Source organism: Rhipicephalus microplus, chromosome 10 (assembly GCF_043290135.1).
Source record: "Rhipicephalus microplus isolate Deutch F79 chromosome 10, USDA_Rmic, whole genome shotgun sequence".
Lineage (NCBI taxonomy): Eukaryota > Metazoa > Arthropoda > Arachnida > Ixodida > Ixodidae > Rhipicephalus > Rhipicephalus microplus.
In genome coordinates, this window is record NC_134709.1 from 84,581,365 (window position 1) to 84,604,319 (window position 22,955).

Sequence of the window (22,955 nt, forward strand, 5' to 3'; positions counted from 1 at the left end):
ATGTCGCGTAATGTGTTCAAGCTTCCCATAAAAGTGTTTTTTTTTGTTGTTTTTTTAGAAGTGCATCATAAAATGCCGAGCAAGCGCCCTTCTTCCCTTTTCGGGAGATCTAGGGTGTTATTCTGGACACTAATTCTGCCATGTTGTGACATTCCACCATTAATCGATGTGGATTGGCCCAGTGGACTGCTATGACCTCTCTGATGATTGGCCTAAAATGCCGCCATTGCCAAGTGTGACGATATGGTGAAATTGAACAGTGTCCGGAGTAGCACCCCTGAAATAAGCGCAAATAACTATGCAAGCGCTGAAGGGCAACATCCGAAAACGGTCACTCGATGTTCGGAGGATGGCGCGCTGCATGCTAGGCTCTCAGGTGTAGCTGATATACGACAAGAACACTGGATGTCCCTGCAGGACGAGTGCACGAGCAGACTTTACTTTTGCGTCCGACTCTGCGGCATCGTTTGACGAATTTGACAGTGACGAGGGGGAATAAAAACGGTGAATGAATAACGCATTTTATTAGAAACACTAGTAGACTTTTTTTTTAATTTTTAGCGGCTCTCCCACTGCCAATTTCGGTCCCGCACCGAGCACGCGCCTCCCTCCCAAATCTGGTCGAATTATCGTTCCCCCTGGAGCGGGCGGGGAGGGGGAGGGGCGCTTGGCGCTCTTCCTTCCTCCCCAGATATGAGTGCATGGTAGGCGTGCATTTCTATCTGTGGTAGGCACCATCTGTAGTCTCCATCTGTAGGCGCTAGGTAGAGTTACCAGTTCCGCTTACAATACGCGGATCTGGGCTTTTTTTTTTTTTCGCCGAGTCGCTTGCAGAATTTTCCTGTCGCTTGTCACGTTGTTTTGGCTTATTTGCATTTTCCAGTAAATATAGTTATTTTATTGATCATCACGTACACCAATGCACGTTTGTCGTTCACTAAAATGGTATTTGTCGATGACTTGAGTAGTTTATTGCGTAGGCGTGCGCGGGGTTCTCTTTTTTTTTCGTATGAGTTTTGCGCCCCGAAAACACGACATGATTGATTTTGAGTGACGGCATAGTGGAGGGTTCCAAAAATGTTTGCCCTTTTGTGTTCTTTAAAGTGCACAGACATCATATAACATGGACCTCAACCATTTCGTTTCTACCGAAATGAGACCGCCTCGGCCGGGATCGAACGCGTGACCTTCGGTTCCAGAGCATCCAATGTGGCAGACGGTTCTCCAAAAATGGCCCCTCCTGACCCACACCCAGCTGTGGTTGGTTGTTCAAACATGCGTTGGGGAAAGTTCATTAAAACGTTCAGTCCAACTTACGCTGAGGATAATTGCAGGTAGCGTTTATAATGCGCTGGCAAACGTGCCTTTAGCCGAATGGAGAGACTAGCCGGGAGACGATGTTACCAAGTAGCTATGTGTTTTTGTTCGTATAGTTGCGCAAATTTGTGCTGTACAAAATCCATCAGTAGATTTTTAAAATCTCTTTCGTATTTAGATCGCTATAAAGATATTCTCATAAAATGTGAAAATTTATTATGATTTAGCTTCTTTTTGGACTTCTTTTGTGAGGTGTTTTCCCTTGTTTGCTAGGTAGGATCTGGCAACATTGGCGCCGCTAAGGAAATAGAAAAAAAACATCTTTGAAAAGGAAGCTCAGGAGATGCGTCCTTAGTGCAGGATCTATAACAATTCGTAATAGACTGTTAGCACAACTGATATTTTCGTTTACATAAAAAGTGTTTCGAGATCTTTCCCCCCGCCTTTTTTTTCGAAATCCCACTGCCACACGATTCATGGCAGATCACCCGTGGTGGGTTGAGCCACTCCTCTTGGGTGCAACCAACAGACCAACCAATCAACTACCACCTCTTTGTATAAAGGGCAGTAGAGCTTGTGCACTGAACAGAAGGCTCTGCGCAGCCCTCGCTTAGCGGCTCACTGTCACCCACACGGCCCACAAGGGTTACGAAGAGAGTCTATAGTCCAGCATGCTGCAGGTGTATAAGACGCCTTTCAAGCGAAGCCTCGCCTTCGAACAATACTGACTGAGTTCGGCCGTGGTTCGCACAATCTTGAATCAACTTCAGGAAAGTAACACTCGCGTTGCGTTCCCCTCCAGTCATGATGATGATGATGATTATGAGGATGCCTTGGCTATGGACCATATGGCCCAATTCTTTTTTTACCCGCTAGGCTGGACGACTTCTGAAGGAGCTGCACCTTGCTGAAAACTCGGATCCATGGCGCTTATATCGGGACCAAGGAGGATTTTTAAAAATTGCTTGAATGGAAATGACTGCCCAGAAGTGAAGCCGCGCCTGCCGCAACTGCCATGGAAAGATGGCAGCTACGACGGCCATCTTACTAGGGGCATGATAAAGTATTACTATTCAGAGATTAAGAACGGAGCTTTTCCCTCACACGCCCAACGAGTCTAATATGGAAACTTTTTCGGGTGACAGGGTGCTCCAAGTGCGTCTTAGTGTTACTAGTTTTCCTTTGTAAGCCTCTAATTGGAGGCAGAGTTTTTAGGAGATTCAGTCACCCATACTCGTTTCTGTGTGTTATTTCGTCGGGAACGACTATTTTTTTAATATAGAACTAACGTAGCATTTCCATTAAGATATCAAAGCCACTTGATCTTTAAGTGGGCACTACCAGAAAAGACCATGTTTCCGCCATCTTGGCAGTGACAAAATCTGGCTTCACTTCTGCTGGCAAGGCATTGTGGGAGCTTCCACTCCAACAATATTTTTAATCCTCCATAGTTTGGCTGCGTGTGCATGTGCGCTGCCTTTGTTTTTGACAGATTGGTTTTGTTTCACTACAGCATTAAATTGCTCTGGTTTATTTGTTTGGACGAAGTTTGTCTCGCGCACGATGGCATACGACGCAAGCCATGACACCGTACGTCAATGCGCGAAGTCATAGGTCAAGAAAAGACTTTATTGGAATATCAGCAGAAAGTTGGGGTGAGATGGCTGGAGGCAATTGGCTCTCGTTGACCTATCTTTTTTTTTCTTGGTCCGCTTGATGGACCTTACGCACTACCTCCCGAGATACGCTGAGGCTTCGACTCACAGTAATTTTTAAAAGCGCAGTTTACATCACAAGGATTGTTCAAAGAATGCGATAGCACCAATTTGGAACGTTGTATATTTCGTGTGCTGAGTAGTGGGAACAGAAACTATAATCGTCATGAACTGGCTCACGCGCTCTTTTCCCGCTTTTTCGCTGCCTGAACGCGTGCGCCGATTTCTCTGATGTGGTATGCAAGAAAATGGGTATCGAGAAACAAAAGACACCGAAAAAAGGCGAAGAGGGATATAGAGAGAAAGAGAGAAACAATTCTAGGCAAAAAAAAATAAATGTCTTGCGTGTTAGTATTCAGATAGGCGCCCCCATGATCCGAACGCGAGCTTCCTAATCACTCGGCTATCCAAGAATGCTAGCCCCACCGCGGTGGTCTAGTGGCTAAGGTACTCGGCTGCTCACCCGCAAGTCGCGGGATCAAATCCCGGCTTCAGCGGCTGTATTTTCGATGGAGGCGGAAATGTTGTGGGCACGTGTGCTCCGATTTGGGTACACGTTAAAGAACCCCTGGTGGTCGACATTTCCGGAGCCCTCCACCACGGCGTCTCTCATAATCATATGGTGCCTTTGCGACGTTAAACCCCACATATCAATCAAATTATCCAGGAATGCTAGCGGAGCATAGCGTAGCCTTGTAGAGTATAGCACAGCAAGGGGGCGGGAAAGGGAAGTGAGATCGAGGGGGAGAGGAGAGAGTAAAGCATGACATCGAAAGGGACAAATAAATTGTAAACAGAAGACAAAGAAGGACTGAAAGAGAGAGAATTAAATACGTACACGATAGGAAGACGCAGGAATGTGACCAGTGCGAGTTCCTAATCCCAAGCCACAATATGTCTTTGTTAGGGTCATTTGAACTTTTTTTTTCGGTCCATTTCTTTATGCCTGCGTCGCGATTACACAATGTACGAAAGTTATCTTCACCGAAAAGAAAAAAGGGGAAGGGGGGCCTTAAGCGTCTTTTTTAAGAGCTGAAAGCGATAAAGATATTCTGTTACTATAGTGCGTACTTCGAAGTATAAAATCTTTTCGCACTTGCACTACGTGGTGCAGTAGTAAGTGACTGGTTTTGTAGTAAGTGACTGGATTTATACAATTAATTCATTATGATAATCCCATGCTCTGACGCCCGATGGTAATGCACGCTTGTACCACGCATTATTTCTGCAGTATTTCATGTTGTATTGTGAAGCATGCATACAAGACGCGCGTGTTTGTAAAGCATGATAGTTTACTTTCACTGCAATTCCAATTGAGTGGCGAGACTTACTGTATTCACAAGCAGAGGCATGGCTGTGTGGTAGAACATGCACTTGTCACGTTAACGACCCAGGTTTGGTCCGCACTCAAACCCAGAATTTTTATTATTTATTTTGTTTGCATGCTTCTCGTGTTAGTGGTGCTGCAAAGACGGTGATTTTTCGCCCACAAGTAAGACGCCGACAACGCCGAAACTTCAGCGAAACGAGCTCTTTAATGCTGTCGCGTTAAATAAAAAAGTCAAGCAAGCGCGGGCACAAGGTCATGATCGCGAGATCGTTTATGGGCGCGTGATAGAAGAACTGCAATACCAGGGCACGCGGTGCGCAGCCTTCCTTCCGATCGGTTGCCTGTTTTCGTGATGGCCGTTCCAATGTCGCAGAACAAGCTTGATCCTACCCGGGTCGTCAAAGGGGCCCCAGAGGACGAGGTCACACCGCTCAAGACGCTCGACGAACTTCTCGGGTACAAGAAGGAGCCGCTGCTGTGCGCCGTGGAGCCGCTCTCGGCAGCAATCAAGCGCGGCAAACGCGGCGAACCGAAGACCATCTTTTGCCATGACATGGATGGCAACTACAAGGAGGACAGGTGAATATTCGAAAGAAGCTGTATCACCCGCAGTTCAAAGATTTTCAGGGGACGTACGGTTCTCATTCCACCATGCTGTGTCTCATCGCACTAGTACAGTAAACATGGTGAGCGGTCGTCGGTGCATGCGTTCCTAACTTGCGAATGCTTGTCGACGTGCCAGTGCCCAAAAGAGCTTGGCGAACACAATTGCATCAAATTGGGGCAAGGTTCCGTTTGGCATCTTATACCCCAATTTCCAGACTTTGGGGTGATTGTTACCAGACTGCCGCCAAATATGGCAGAGAAATCGGCTGCTGTAGCAGTGGCTTTTCTGTGAAGGTTTGATGTCGTCCGCGGTAGATTTCGCGAGTGCGAGAGCTACGTTGACCGCTTTATTTACGGAATGAACGTAAAACGCGCGTTGCAGAAGTCAGGGCGCGTTCTGTTGCTGTGTGCGCAGTTGTGCTATTAAGAAATCTTGTCTCAGAGTTAGGGAAACAACGACGCGTCGTCCGCCGTGCATTTCGAGAGTGTGACGTGTGCGATGTATTTGTTAGCGAGTGTGTGTGCGACGTAATTGACGGAATGAACCGCGCGTTGCAGAAGTCTGGGCGCGTTCTCTTCCTGTGTGCGCAGCTGTGCAATTAAGAGATCGCGTCTCAGTATTGGGGGCGACGGGGAAACTGAATAGAGTCGCAGCAGGCGGTGCGACTGAAGATTTAACCTATATCGATGATCGAAGATAAGGGAAGGGGTGTGTGTGGGGCGTTCGTGTTCCATTTGTCAGTTTCGGTTTCGATTCATGTGGCGCCTCGCACCGCGGCGATATGTAGAGGCACCGCTAGGTGGTGTCTAAGAGTAATCTGATCATTATATGTACGATCAACCATTATATGTCAGGCAAACCCCGCCACAACAGGTTGCAATGCACCCGCTGAGGCGAGACGCAGGATATGTGGTGGAGGGTAGCGAATCACTGCATGCGTCCTTTCTGAACACTTAACCTGCTTTCTTATCACACTCTGCCCACCCTCTCCCCCATTCTTCGTGGGCCAGCAATCATAAACTAAAGTATAGGGCCATCAACCACGCTACCAAAATCAAGTCGAATGATCCTAGTACCGTTCCTGTACTGTACCAACGGCACTTCGCGACAGACATCTACTGAGACCTTCACGCGCGTCGTGCAGTAGTATACCCCGGAAAGAAAATGTCGGCAGTCTCTCAAATTTTTATAACATTTTCCTGTTTTATGGCTACCCCCCCCCCCCACCAACTTTGGTTGGCTCTCTGTTGCCGAGCCATGCGCAATTTGAGTCTCAGATCTTCTGTATAAATCAAAGACAAACATTTATCTGGCGAATACAAGCTCATTGACATTTTCCCAGTGGTTTGTTATACTTACGCCGATTCATTGCAAACTGCATGCCGTTTGCGAACCAAGATCAGCTCATCAATCCTGTTTAAATTGCTACTCACCTTTCAGATTCATCTATGGCACTGATGAGGCTCAAGGGTACCGCTTTCATCACTGGCAGGTCATCGACACATTCATCTACTACTCTCATCACATGGTCACAATCCCACCTCCGGGTTGGATCACCGCTGCCCACAAGCACGCCGTCAAAGTTCTTGGTAAAAGATTTCGAATTTTCCGGTACAGTTGCTCTTCGTAGTAATTCGACTAAGAGGTAGCTTCAAATCCCAGTTTATTAGAGAAGCTTTTTATGGCCACGATGGGAGAAAGCATCGCGGTCCGTCAGTCAGCGCAGAAGCTCCTCCGATGCATCCCACCTCTGCGGGGGATGTAGAAGGGAGAGAGGAAGGTCAGATACGGCTGCTTTTATAGTTGGCGTAGCTACACTCTCACATGCACGGACACGGTTAAGTGCGAACTACGCATTGGAGGGATCTAGCGCGCATTCGAAGGAGTAGCGAATGCAAAAGTAATGAATTGCGAAAGAGAGGCGCGCGATTGCCTACACCAGTACCAGTTTCTCTCTGCAAATTGGGTAGGCCGCGCGTCATTCGTACTTTAAACGAACAGGGAGCTCACAAAAACGAAGCCAATAACTTGAAAAGGCTGCATTGAACTGTCGGTATTGACACACTGATAAACACTGTGGCCATACAAAGCACCTTCGCTGGTTAACCATTTGTACCGAGTACTTGGATGCTGATTTTGAAATAAAATCTTAATATCCGGTTGGCTAGCTATCTGTTCCTCTTGTTTATTGTGGGAATCTACACAAAAGAACTTGAGGGGTACAATGAGGCTTCAAGTGACAAGAGCATGTCTAACAAGGAGGCACGTCGTTGAAGACATTTAGGCAAGGCCAGAGGTGACCATAGTATCTGCGCATAAACGAGACTCCTTGTATTGAAAGAGACCTTGGCTACCGGCGACACTCATTCGCATTCAGCGATCTCCCAGTTTTCGTTGTGAAGTCAGTCAGTTTTCACAATTAATCTATTTGGATATTAAAAATGTTTTTTTTTATTCACAGGGGACGAAAAATAGTGGTCAGACATGATTACCAAAACGCTATTGGCAAAAAATAGAGAATACAGGATATCATAACGTGCTTTTCACGTGATGGAACGCTTAACAAATGTACAAATTATCGTAGCTACAATATTCAGGTTCTTATCTGTTCCGTTAACTCATCCGTATGTGAGGCTGAAGTTCCAGCAGAGCTACGTATAATCGCAAGTGACCATGGTTTATTATAGTATGGACGTTTTTTTCAACTGCCACTTTTCTTTCAGTGCATTTTTTTTATAAATGCTGAGCCAGCCAAACGCATGCTAAAAGGCAATATTATGAATGCACCATCGTTTTGTAAATTATGTACCAACACATTCCTTACAAGCTCCATGCATTTTTATGTCAACTCTTACAGTTAAGTTGAATTGGCTTACTTTCCTCAGCTTAGTTGGCTGGATGCGTTAACGTAGTAATGATAGTGGTCTACAGCGGCACTTATACTGAATATATTTAAAAACTCATTTGCATTTTATATATTGTGTATCGATATATCTTGCCCGAAAATTGTTCACTTTTTGTCACAATTCCTCTTCACTGCTCCTCGCTTTTCAGGAACATTCATCCTGGGCAAGGATGGCACCAAAGCCCTCAACACCATCCGATTTTCTGGCCTGACATCCCAGGTTGCAGTCCAGCTGGCGAACGTTGCAAGGGTCGGCAGGTTTGACGGATGGCTCATAAGCATCGGGTGCAAGATGGTGAGTATGTTCTGGCATCTGAGCTATAGAAGCTCCATGCACACGTTTTTGTAAGGTGGCAACTTCAACTGAGCATGTGAAATAGAATGTGTCTTTCTGAGCGGCCTTCTACATCAAGTGGAAAAGGATGAGCATGTTTCTAAGCATGTCATAAAGGATTCATAATACTATGCACGTTCTCGTATGCACTTACGTACAGAAATGTTTTAAGGATTAGTCGCCCATACCACATGGTGTAACGTGAGATGGCAGCTTCAACTGCGCACCTGTAAAGTTGCAATAGCTTTCAGAAAAGGAGAAAGATTGTTTAACATTACGTATGGGCCATAGGATATGAATCTGTTCATATTTCCTTCATGTATGTGCCAGAAACAATGTCGCTTTAAAAATGGTGACGCCAGCAGTGTCGTACGTACGTCCATTATGGGTAATATCGGTTATTTGAAACCCGTTGTGACAATGGTATATGTCCTTGCGAAAATCGGCAGACTTAGCTATTCGCCGTACTCTATCATCTAATTAACTGCAGCAGTAGCAGGCTGTGGAGGTGTGTACCGTCATACACTAAATATTGTACATATTTGGGTGTTATGGCATCATCTATGCTAATCTCAATTACCATGAAGAGAGTGGTTGCTTTCAAGATGTTTTTCAACGAGCACAATTTCGTGCGCATATGGAAAGCGTCCTTCACAGGTTTGTTTTCTTGTGAAGGATTTTTTTTTATTCTTGCAGAACTCGCTTTCTGTGAGCATCAGTGGTGAACACTGAAACATTTGACATGTATGTGACGCCGGGAGAAAGAAATGTTGCGTTCGGTTAAAAAAGCTTGCATTAAATAGATGTTGCGTCGTTTCATTTACATGCTGTGCGACCAGGATTTGACATCCACACTTTGGTACTTCAGAAAATTAATCTATAAGTTTTGTGTACATCTTCAGCAGATTTCGCTTTGTTGCTGCGTCCGGTACAGTTTCAAAGGTAGACAGTCAGTGCGAGAAAAGAATCGAAGACAATATACTTTTATATTGCAACATAGAGTACACCCTAAGGTGTACGATATGGTCACGAATAAATGAATACGTGATCCAGATATCAACGTTCACACAATTTAGCAATCATTGGCAAAAGTTTCCTACCTTAAACTGTACATTATGAATCTTTTTTTTTAATTGCCACCATCCCAGTGTGCAAACGTGAACTTTTCTGGTGAAACCATATGGAAGCCGCCTATGCTGTTGGGGGATACGTTCCATTATTGTGATAACAATGACCCATACATGCATTGGCATCGCCCAATCTTGTTCCTTGCACGTGACAGCACACACAAACATAGAGACAGAGAGAGAAGGGAGAGAGTTTTCAAGAAAGGAAGCGCTAGCAAGCCAGATTGTGATTATTGCTGTGAGACAAAAAGACACCCTTATTACTTTATCTTTCTTTAGAGCTTGGGGAGTTAGAGCCGACATCCCATAACGTTGTGTCATATTGTGTATTATGTACGTGCCATACGTGTCACACGCAACGCCGTTTTGACTGTGTGCACAGCAAGGTCGTCGATGCGCACTATGTGCACAGCAAGGTCGTCGATCTGCACTGTTTTCAGGATCCCAGCTGTATTTCATTCTTGGAGGACTTGCTGTCATCCATCACCGAAGAAACGCACAAAGCCGTACCCGGGTCGCTGGTCATCTGGTACGACCCCGTGGACGTCGACGGCAACACCAAGCCCCACAACGAGCTGAACGAAAAAAATGCCTGCTTCTTTGACCTGTGCGACGGCATATTCCTCGACTTCCGCTGGACCGAAGACATGCTCCTGAACTCCGCAAGAGTCGCGGGTGACCGCAAAGCCGACGTATACGCCGGCGTAGACGTATACGCCCGTGAGACATGGTACCCTGGTGGCTATGACATGTACAAGGTATGTATGGACTCGGCAAAGGTTTAGGTTTGGCTACCATTCGATATGCTTGTTATTGGGAGCTTGAGAAGTAGCATTTAAAGCAATAAATATACTATAATGCTGTTCACAAACGGAATGCAGTAAGTTGAAAGGTTGCAGAGTAAAAGCTTGTTAATTCAGCTTTCACGGGACTGGAGAAACTGACCAAATTAACCAAATGCCAAATCTAAAGTATCAATGAAACAATAAGTAAATGTTTATTATATCAACGCACTTTCGTTCATCTGGTACGCTATTGTGTAACTGGATCAATACAAACCAACTATATTCTTAAGTATGTAAGTATGTACAACTAATCGAGAAACATGCTGTAGTTAGAACTAACAGACAGTGATGCCACAGAAAGTACAGGAGACGTTATAAGTGATTGTAATGTAAATGTGAAGAAAAAAAGTGCAGGACAAGATAAGCTGCTACCAGCAGGATCCCAACCTGCAACTTTTGAATAACGTGTCCGATGCTGTATACCACTAAGCTACAGTGGCGTTCATACCCCCGTCCACTCTACGCGGCATGCGCGGTGCATGCCACACAGAAATCTATGTCCCGTCGCGGGAAGCCTTTTTTCAAACCCTACATTCCAGGCTGTCCAGCTCGCCCGCAGATGCGGCTTGTCGGCGGCCATCTTTGCGGCTGGATGGGTGTACGAGACCCAAGACGAGAAAAATTTCGCGGCAAACCAGCGCAGGTGAGTTGCCAAGGAGGAAAATAGTGCATAGCCTGACACTACACAAGTCCCTTGCTATGACGACGCACGTGCAAGAAGGAGACCAAGCTTTAAGGTCAAACGCATGCACAAAAGGGGATATCACTCTTAACGGGGGATCGAGGGCGAAGTCCGAATATGCGATTTTTCAATTTTCATGGCATGATGCTCGAGCATTTTCGACAAGTGCTCCCACGAAGTGTCGCACATTTATGTGCAGTGGACAGCATAAATATGGCGCCTAATGCAGTTCATCCTGTCACTGCACAGCGTGACTGCTCGAACTTCAAATGGTGTTTTTTTCAAAAACCAATTTTCGTCAGAGAAGGAACATTCTTTTCTGTAACCACTGCAGCTACCCAGATAAAATATTTGTTGCTTCTTTCTGAATAACATGCGCTTTTACTGAAGCAAGTAATGATGTTGCCAGTATAATTGTACTTTTTGCAAAAGCTTTTCTTTAAGAAAAAAGCCCTAAAATACTAGTCATCAAGCATCTAAATTTTTAACTAAAGAATAGTCATGTATATAATTATTTTCGCTCAGTAGAATACCCTGGACACATGTGATAACTAGAAAATATTTCATCAGTTTACATGCGAAATCTTCTTCACAAACAATCCTTCCAAAAATGAGAACAGTAAGATGATTATATTTTTATTATGTTTAGAATGGCTAGGTATTTCCTTGCCAAATTTTAAAAATTCTACTAAAATCTCTGTTCAAGCAACCAGAGAAATACTGCGACGTATGTTTTCAAAATAAGAAAGCGATCGACAGTAGCAGTGCCACACCTGTCTTTGCCAATGACGAAAAAATATTTTTAAAAACAAACTTAATGATAACTGGCACTTTCTGTTTCTCTATTGTAGGGGATTGGTGGTGTAACATTTCTGCTTGTATCTTTCGACAGAAATGCTGTAGATGGAAGCTTCATGCAATAGAATGACGGGCGACAGATTGCACATTTATCATATTTAATAACGAAGACGACAGCACTATGAGGAAGAATTAGCTTTTTCCACTTGGCTTCATGCCTTGAATGCAGCAAACATGCATGGAATGTGCGTGACTCACAGGGATCGTCTCTACGATGCAGGTTGTGGGCACTGCCGGAGGACTGCCGCTCGCAGTGCAAGGTTACGGCACTTCCCTTGTCCACAACGTTCTGCCAGGGATGAGGTCCCCGTCTGTACAACCAAGGCCAGGTGAGTCTGCCGGGATTTCAGCCTAACTATAGCCGAGGCATCACCAAGAGTTAAACTTTTCTTTTTTTTCCTCTCTGTATGGCACAGCCACGCATAACAAGATAACCTGTTCAGAGCCATGGAAAGTGCATTACATCCGCTAAAGTCCTCTTCGTCTGTGGTTGATGTTTTTTGCTGCAGCCGAATTTTAGTGTGGCAATAATAGGCGAAAAAGATTAAGCTTATATTAGCAGAGGGGTGAGCTAGTCAGTAGATATATTCGTGCTTAAAGAGACGAGGCGTGCAAACACGAGCACAAAAGTGTCGACACCACAAATTCCAGTCAAACGACATTTGTAGCGTTTGCCTATCTTGTGTCTGTGTTTATACACCCCGTCTATCTCGGATGGATAAAATCACACGACTTGGTATATTACATTCAGAGGTTTAGTTTGAAGCTTCAGTTTCGACATATGCAGTACCTCATTCACGAAACCAAATTGCTCATTTACCAGGTTGTCAAACCAGCACCGTGGTTTGATCATTCGAAGCAGCAGCTTCCGCCCCGAGATCAAGGCACGAACCTCGGCGGCGGTGGCGGGTGGCCATATTGTCTACCGCGACCTCTTACACTGGCGGCGGCTGCCTCTATTTGCACTACAGTCCAGAAAAGGCACCAGGATCCACTTTCATCCCTTACTTCAGGTAAATGCTAGGCTTCTCAATACGGCCAGGAATTCGAATTCTTTGTGACACTGAGGGTAAACTGTTTATAACTATGATTATGGGAGTATGAACATAAAAGTGTGTAATGAACTCACATATAATACATATGTGTTTGTTTTGCAATTCCTAATCATCTTTACATTATACTAACCCTCCCTCTCTACACACACATATATACACAACAAATTACGTGTGTGCCTGACATACTGTTTTAATTTTTTCTTCCACATTTTAATCGTTGTTGCTTCTATTTTTCCTTTCTATGACTTGTGTGCATTTTCATATTTCAAATGCGCCAATAAAAGTGGCAATTGAACTTAATATAGGTCAAATAAGCATAGCAGAAACGACTGATTGCCACAAAAGAGTATCTACTTGAACTGCTTGGTATTACATTTTTGAAACAAATATACTTTCTTAGTGAGCAGAGAAAGTTTTGGAAACAAGACAGATCTGATTGCCAACAACCCCACGATCTAGAGAGCGTCGATTATTGGGAAAAAGTGCGCACAAATTACACGTGCGAGCGGAGCGCCTTCGAGATCTGCATTTCTGTATCTGCCCTTGGTATTTTTTGCATGTGACAAAGCCACCGCCAAAATGTGTAACTCTTAACAAATGCTGTTAAAAAGTCAGATCCCTGAAGTTAACACTATAAGGAGAGGCACAGACGAAAGCGTAATTACGCACAAGTAATCATCAAATTACTTTGACCCAGTGGCGTACCAGGGGGTGGCACACCACGCCCGTGCCCCATCGTTTTTTTTTCGCCATGGCATAAAAAGTGAAGTGGAACATGACCATTTCAAAGAGGTTCTCCACCTCCAATGGCAAATCCAGGGAGGAGGGGCAGTAGAGGCGATCGCTCCCCCCCCCCTCCAATATCTGAGTCAGCACCCCTCCTCTTACATGAGTGCCCGTAGTCCACCTCCTATTACCAATTAGGATAAATTAGTGAAACCACTGTGAGCAAATATTAACAGTATTTATGCTGGGAAAGGGTTTCTCTGCTAGTAAAAAAAAGTAGTCATGACCACGCCCCTGTCTTCGGTTTTACTTCAGGCTACCGCCCTCTCCCCCCCCCCCCCAGCTAAAATGAGTGGCGGGTTCAGCCTCGGTCCACTTCCCTTCAGTAAATCACGGAGTCCTCCCCCCCCCTCCCGAAAAAACATTTCTACCTATTCCTCTGCTTTGACCTTCTCAGTCGATTGCACTATTCCTTGTGCAGGTTGTTCGGCTTCGATCTGCCGCTGGGCTCACTGTGCGTCAGCTACGCTTTCAAAAACAAGCAGCAGGGCACCTTGGCGGGGCACGACGTGAACCTGATCCTTCGTGTCCGGGATGTTGTTGGCAAGGAGAACGAGCTGTCACTGAGCTCAGTGATCGTCGTCCCCCAGAGTGAGAAGTACATCGTGGAGCGGGAGATCACCGACAGCGCCCAAGGTGACCTGAGCCTCGCTCAAGGTGGCTGGTTGACAAGGTCTGTAACATTTTGTTCGTGAACTCGTTCGTCAATCTTGTTTCTCAGCACCTAGTTTCATCATTTAAAGTGGTCATAATTCTAAGTGATTATCAAAGGACCTCAGTATACTGGAGCTTATCGCCTCCCGAATAGATTTCCGTCTAAATGTATCGTATCTGTGCTGGGAGCAGGTGCTGGGAGTTACTGTTGCAACAATCACGCTGGAAGCAAAGCAGGGAGGGATCGCACTAAGGAAAGAAGTTAGTACACGCCATGACCTTGAGCCTGCGCGATAAAATATTACCCCACTCTCCCATTGCGATTTTGGCTCACTGTGTAATACTAGCAGACCTGCAAGTGCAGCGACGGCACGCGGCAGTAGGAAGCACATTTGATGCAAACATCGCTCTACTGGCTTACGTCTGCTATTGGTCAATATCAAGCTATCTGCTATTCGACGTCAAACAGCTGGTGCGGGGAGTTCTGAAGTGAAGAGGCCTAGGTGTGTATCAAAAAGGGCGCTGAATAAGTTAACTTCGCATCTCACTTGTAAACCCTCCTTTAGTCTCTCCCTGCCCTGCACGATGGCGGTATATGACGGCGAGAAGTTCACAGTAGTCTCTGCTATCCACAGTCAACTATCCGCAGGATGTGTAGGCACAAGGGCGCAAAGAGGGAGGTTCATGATTCCTCAACAAGTTTGTCACAACTATCCAATTTACCTTCAATATAGCCAGAAATAATAGAGCCTAATGTTTTAGAGGAGGTAATTCCGAACAAAGAGAAAACATATCAATGGCAGGAAAACACACATTTGTACTTTGACATGTTCTGCACTTCGTGCGTGTTCTATGTATCCGCCTTCATCGCTCAGTTTATACATGTCTTCAAAATCGATGAACAAACAGGCCCAACAACATGCCTTATACTTCTTTGTATCATCGATGCAAATTGTGATCTGGCCACTACTCTTAAGCTTTTTTACGATGGAAATCCCCATAATGCGTTGTTCTACGAGTTCTTTCATGGTCTTTGGACTTTCCTACAGCGTTCAGCAAGATCACGCCAAAAAGTAACTGGTTGTCTCTGGCATGTAAGTGTCTGATATACCTAGTCTATATTTTCTGGTGTCGAGCTTTCGTATAGCACACACATGCTTTACCAATAAACTGACACTCGGTGACTGTTGGTGCTTGTATCATACTGTGTTTTTAAATACGCTTCACTTTATGCATCTGCACAAATTTGCTGTTGTGTTTGCAATACTTTGCACACTGGCCAGTTTGCTCTTAAAAATTCAGCTGCACACATCTACTTTATTATTAGGCAAAACAGGATTTTATACCTCCCATACCGCAATAGGACTGCAAGCCCCAATCATGCTGCTAACGTCCTAGACCTCGAGCTCAACTGAACATCCCACCTTGTTTTACAGAAAGTATCATGTGAGAGATGCCACGGGCTTGGCTCTCCTTGAAGAAATAGGGATTTCCTTCAATGCCAATGAAGAGATAGCTTGCTACCTTGGCGAGCTCATCGTTAAGCGGCCGGAGGTTACGTCCGAAAAAGAGGCGGTGGTGGACCGGAAAGATTGCGGACAGCACGACCAGGCTGAAGAAGGGCTCGAATCAATCACTTTTGAATACTTGATGTCTAGTGACGAAAGCGACTAGTCTTGTCATCAGCACCAAGTGAACGACGATAAGGAGCGATGGCAGCCTCGTTTGCGTGCACTAGCTGCATCCTCAATAAATTGCTTCCGGTGTAGTTAGTACCCTGTTTGTAGTGGTACAATTCACAAGAACTGAATAAACTAAAACAATCTTCACTGCCTATCGTTAATCTAAATTTTCAATGTTTATAATGTCTGATGCCCCCTCCCCCTGTAATGCCCCGGCAAAGAAGTCTTTGAAGGGTTCCTGAGCATTGGCCTAAACAATGGGGTTGGGAGGGGGGGGGGCACTTTTTGAACCAGTGTTACTAGTAAGCATGAAATGACCTCGGTATCAGAATTACTGCCTCCCAAACTGCCACAAAAAGCCAGATGGAAGGATGACCCAGGGAAAAGTAGTTCATGTGTTCCAACGCATTTGCCTTCTCCTACAGTGATTCCTGTGCCCGCAATTGTGTGTGTATTCTTCATTCAGAGTGCGTACCGCAGCATGACCAGGACGGAGAAGAAAAGTACACAGCACAAAATTGCACCAGACGGGTTTATTGCCGATGTCGCGTGCTGTTTATGCAACAGCAAACATATACAGTGCACAACTGACCCTAGCTCCATTAACCTATGCTGAATTGTTTTCTTTGCATTTAGAAATTTGTATTACACCAAAATAATGCTGTTAATATTTCTTATGCCCATATAGGGTCTACTCTAGTTAATATGAAGTTCACGGGGGCCGCGTAAAACTTCGAATTAAGCTCAATTTCAATTAACCACAATTAACAAAAATACATTTATTTCCAAGCAGTTTATGAGCAAAATTTGTGATTGCCGTTTGCTTCTGTTTGCTGAATCTTCCAGCCGAAAGCAAGTCCTTCAGGCAGTATATGTGCCCGAGTGCTTCCTCCGCGTTGCTCTCAGCAGTGAAAAACCGCTGCGCAAGGGCAAGGCCTGCGGCTACATCAGCAGCCCGCGGTAGTGGCTCGCTTGCGGCGTCGTCGTCGTCAACCTCAGTTTCGTGACTAGGCTCGCTGGGCCGAACCATCTCCAAGATCTCAGCGTCCAACAGTGCACTGCACATTTCTACCGAACTGTCAGTGGCAATGTACTCCTCGGAAGGGACGTCGCCGAGAGCTGGCAGCAGACCATCAGCGTCAAGCTCACTTGTGTCTTCTTCCCCCACTGTACAAGACGCGTCATCATCTGGACCACTTGGAATGAAGCCGCACGCCCTAAAGCAGTTCGCAATGGTTTCATCCTTTACGCGACCCCACGCTCGCGCCAGCATATATGACTTGCATTGTCCATACACAACAGCATCCGCTCAAGAAGATGCTTCTTGTACAGTACTTTCACGTTTTTGATGATCCCCTGGTCCAGTAGTTGTAACACCAATGTAGTGTTCGCTGGCAGGTAGGTGACACGTATTGCACTCAAGGGCGGCACATTCATGTGTGCACTGCATTGGTCCACAAGGAGCAATACATTGCGTTTAGATAACGCGAACTTCCGATCCAATTTTGTCAGCCAATCCTTGAATAGGTGTGCGGTCATGCACGCTTTCCTATTAGACGCGTAGTCGACAGGCAGCGTTTTCACGCCCTTGAAACATCTAGGCTTAGCAGCTTTGCCTATCACGAGCAGGTGACATCGCTCAGTGCCCGTCATGTTCGCCGCTATCAGCACCGACACTCTTTCTTTGCTACGCTTCCCTCCAGCACAGTCATCGTCCTTAAAGGTCAGCGTCTTCTCGGGCAACAATCTGTGAAAAAGTGCTGTCTCGTCGGCATTGAAGATATCTTCCGGCTGATATACTCCCAAGTATTTGCGAAGCTGATTTTCCTTCCACGTATCACATGTTTCAGCGTTGACGGCAGCCTTTTCTTCGTTAATGCTTTTAAACACCATATCGTGGCGCTGCTTGAACCGTGTGAGCCACCCATCGAACGAAGCGAAGTTCTCGATGCCTAGCATAATCGCAAGCGATGACGCTTTCGCTGCATAATCGCCGCTAAGCGGAAGTTTGTTGCTTCGAGCCTCCCGAATCTAGATGAGCGTTTGCTCTAACTCCGGGTGGGCGCCGGTGCGCATTCTCTTGCGAGACATCTTGAACTGGTCATTTTCGAATGCGTCTAGTCCCGAGCGCTTGTTCTTCAGGATGTTAGACAGGGTATTAGGCTTGATGCTGTATTTCTGTGCAATATCTTGCTTGGCGGTGCCTCTTTGTTCAACTTCTTTCAAAATTTTGACTTTCGTCGCCAAGTCAAGCGTCTCATGAAGCCCGCGAGTTGCCATAGCAAATGCACGTGGAGCTTCGTCGCACGTGGAAACGCCGAGTCCGCACACGACCGTAACGAGATCAACAATGAGGCCCGGAACCGGAACCGCCGGAGCAGCCGCTTCGTGATCTGGGGTGCTGTATGCAACTGCGATGCCATCAGCTGACGCTTTGAGCTGCGGCGCTGTGGTCAACTGCGATGCCGTTGGGTGCCGATCGGACATGCATTGTTGTTTAGCACTTCGAAAATAGGAAATTTAACAAACATTACGATTTCCTCCGGGAATTCGATTGAAAATAAATTCGAATTAACCGGCATACATACGTACGTACGTACGTGCATACATACATACGTGCATACATACGTACATACATACATACGTGCATACATACGTACACACATACGTGCATACATACGTACATACGTGCATCATACATACATACGTACATACATACATACATACGTACATACATACATACACAGATACATACATACATACGTACATACATACATACATACATACGTAGATACATACATATATACGTACGTACATACGTAGATACATACATACATACTTATGTACATACGTACATACGTAAATACATACATACATACGTACATCACGGCTGCGGCGGCTGCATTTCCGTTGGAGGCGGAAATGTTGTAGGCCCGTGTGCTCAGATTTGGGTGCACGGTAAAGAACCCCAGGTGGTCTAAATTTCCGGAGCCCTCCACTACGGCTTCTTTCATAATCATATAGTGGTTTTGGGACGTTAAACCCCACATATCATTCATTACATACATACGTACGTACATACATACGTACGTGCATACATACGTACGTACGTACATACTTACGTACGTGCATACATACATACGTGCGTACGTACATACGTACGTAAATACGTGCGTACGTACAAATGTACGTACGTACGTACATATATACGTACATACGTACATACGTACATACATACATACATACATACATACATACATACATACATACATACATACATACATACATACATACATACATACATACATACATACATACATACATACATGTACATACGTACGTACGTACGCACATACATACATACGTAGATACATACATATATACGTACGTACATACGTAGATACATACATACATACTTATGTACATACGTACATACGTAAATACATACATACATACGTACATCCCGGCTGCGGCGGCTGCATTTCCGTTGGAGGCGGAAATGTTGTAGGCCCGTGTGCTCAGATTTGGTGCACGGTAAAGAACCCCAGGTGGTCTAAATTTCCGGAGCCCTCCACTACGGCTTCTCTCATAATCATATAGTGGTTTTGGGACGTTAAACCCCACATACCAATCATTACATACATACGTACGTACATACATACGTACGTGCATACATACGTACGTACGTACATACTTACGTACGTGCATACATACATACGTGCGTACGTACATACGTACGTACATACGTGCGTACGTACAAACGTACGTACGTACGTACATATATACGTACATACGTACATACGTACGTGCATACATACATGCATACATACATACATACATACATACATACATACATACATACATACATACATACATACATACATACATACATGCATACATACATACATACATACATACATACATACATACATACATACATACATACATACATGTATGTACATACGTACGTACATACATACATACATACATACGTGTATGTATGTACATACATACATACATACATACATACATACATACATACATACATACATACATACATACATACATACATACATACATACATACATACATACATACATACATACATACATACATACATACATACATACATACATACATACATACATACATACATACATGTAAGTATGTACATACGTACGTAAGTACGTATATACTGCCACATGGTTTGCTTGGGTGAGATCGAAGAGTGAAACAAGACAAAGACGATCTCTCTGAGCCGCTGCTTGGGTAGTCGACTAAACGATCCCATTTTTATCAAGTTTGTCAAGAGCAACGTGACAAGACTGGTGGAGTTGCTGGGTACAACGTCTCACGATCCACCCGATGCCCAAGACTCCGTCCAGCACCCGGAACACAAGCCCTCCACCCGTGGACACTCCTGTTCATAGAGTAAGCCGCCGCCAACGAGGCCTACCGCCTGAGGCACCAACCACTGACGCAGTGACTATGACTTCGACACAAGATACCATGCAAGTTCCGACACCTTCCACGACGATCTACTGCACCATCCAGAACCCGCTCATGCCTAGCCCCTTTCACGGAGAGCAGCATGAAGATGTTGACGGCTGGCTGAGTGAGTTCGAACGTGTCGCAGCGATCAATTACTGGGATGATGCCGCGAAGCTCCGGAACGTGTACACTTGCTTAAAAGACGGTGCCAAGACGTGGTTTTTGAACAGGGATGATGTTCTGACATCTTGGCGCGAGTTCCAGCGTCGCCTCCTGGAGACCTACAGGAGTCCCGACCGCCGCGAACGGGCGGAGCGTGCACTACAATCACGTATCCAGATGCCTAACGAGACCGTCTCGATGTACGTCGAGGACATGACACGGCTTTTCAAGCGAGCGGATCCTGCTATGGCAGAAGAAAAAAAGTTGCGCCACCTCATGCGTGGTGTGAAGGAACAGCTTTTTGCTGGTTTGGTGCGTAGTCCCCCCAAAAGTGTGGCTGAGTTCCTTACTGAAGCGGCAACAATAGAGCGAGTACTGCACCAACGGTCTGCCCAGTTTGACCGTCAAGTGAATGCTGCCTCAACTCCCGAAATTTTCGCCACCCCTGGGAGCAAGAGCCCCGAATGGGTTCGCGAGATCATTCGATCTGTCGTCCGGGAAGAAATGGAAAAGATGTACGGGACAAGGCAAATTGATGTTGGTTCTATCACCAGTGTCATCCGCGACGAGGTCCAGCAGGTATTACACGCCCATCGTTTTCCGCCCACGTCGGTTGATCCGGAAACGGCTCCTGTGTCTACTGACAGTCGCCGTCGTACGTACGCGGAAGCCTTGCGATCTGCCACTCCTCTTTCGGGTCAAGGAGTCCCGATCCAGCCAGTGCCGCACGTCCCGATCCAGACAGTGCCGCACGTCCCGATCCAGACAATGCCATACGTTCCGATCCAGACAATGATGCCGTCAGTCGCGATTCAGTCAGCGCACGCTAATTTGGACATCGATAGTCACCGTGCACCGACGCGCAAGTCTGATTTCTGGCGTACGCCAGACAGACGACCCCTCTGCTATCATTGAGATGAGGCTGGTCACATTTACCGCGAATGCCCATACCGGCAACTTGGACTGCGCGGATTTTCCGTCGATTCTCCTCGTCCCCGAATCGGTCAAAGGCCAAGGGATATTGAAGAGTATCTCGCGCAACAGCGTGCACCCTTTACACGACGGCAATCGCCGTCACCATCTCCGAGGAGACCCGCAACCACTGGGCCACGTTTTGGGGTGACGGCAAGGGAACGCTCCCCGAGCCCTCGTCGGGAAAACTGAAGGCAGCGGGCTTCGGGGGCAAGGTCGCTGGGACTCAAAGTGCGGAAGACCTCCCGTCGACGCTTGCACGCAACGCCGAAGGCATTTCGTCAGAGAATAATCGCAGTGCCGAAAAAACGCCGACATCCGCATCTGAACCTAGTGACCGCGTGTCACTCGACATACCTGTTCTGGTTGATGGTCTTCAGGTCAGTGCATTGGTAGACACTGGTGCAGACTATTCGATCATCAGCGGGAGGCTAGCGAAAGATCTCAGGAAAGTGATCACGCCGTGGAATGGAACGCGAATTCGAACAGCTGGAGAACACGTTGTAACACTGCTGGGTCACTGTACCGCAAGAGTGAAAATTCGTGCGTCAACGTTTGTGCTCAGCTGCCTCGTTCTTCGCGACTGTTCGCGTCAGCTGATTATCGGCATGGAGTTTCTTCGGGAATACGGTGCCATCATAAATCTCCGTGAGCGCATCGTGACCTTCTCGACTCAAGGCACAACAGATCGAGACGCTGATAACTGTCGTAGACCTGCGCTGCGTGTTGCTGACGACAGTGTGACGCTGCCACCTCGAGCAACTGTTCTCATCGAAGTCACTTGTGAAGACTTTCAAGACGGCGACGTGGTGGCTGAAAGCAACTTATCACTTCTGCTGCTCCAAGGCGTATGCGCCGCCCGAAGTGTTGTGCGCGTCCGTGACGGACAGTCAACGATACAAGCTACGAACTTCAATTACGAGCACCGGCATCTTTTCCGCGGAACCACCCTAGCTTATGGAGAACCTGTTGCCGACGTCACGGAGTGCTTCGCGTCCGAGGAAACGCATGAGGATGAGGAATTTATAGACCACATCGACATTAATTCGACGCTGTCAGACGAGAGAAAGGCTGCACTTCATGAACTTTTAAGGGAGTTTCGATCTTGCTTCGCCTCTTCTTCTAAAGTCCGTCAAACACACCTCACGAAGCATCGAATTATTACCGACGATGATGTCCACCCCATCCGGCAGCAGCCTTATCGCGTTTCTGCCAAAAAACGCGAGGCTATTCAGACACAAGTAAAATAGATGCTCGATGACGGGATTATTCAACCATCCAGCAGCACTTGGTCCTCGCCAGTCGTTCTATAAAGAAAAAAGACGGAAGGCTGCAATTCTGTATTGACTACAGGAAGCTTAATAGCGTTACAAAAAAGGACGTCTACCCGCTTCCACGGGTCGACGACTCCCTCGACAGGTTACGACAAGCGA

At 46.1% G+C, this 22,955-nt stretch overlaps 1 protein-coding gene across 1 annotated transcript; it reads left to right on the forward strand.

The window, feature by feature from the left end:
• The first annotated feature begins 6,236 nt into the window (after positions 1-6,236).
• On the forward strand, positions 6,237-8,244 carry LOC142774460 (uncharacterized). Its single transcript, XM_075874805.1, has 2 exons — positions 6,237-6,558; positions 8,024-8,244. Exons 1-2 carry the CDS (start codon positions 6,495-6,497, stop codon positions 8,221-8,223), a joined length of 264 nt encoding a protein of 87 aa, XP_075730920.1. The 5' UTR covers positions 6,237-6,494; the 3' UTR covers positions 8,224-8,244.
• The last annotated feature ends 14,711 nt before the right edge of the window (positions 8,245-22,955 follow it).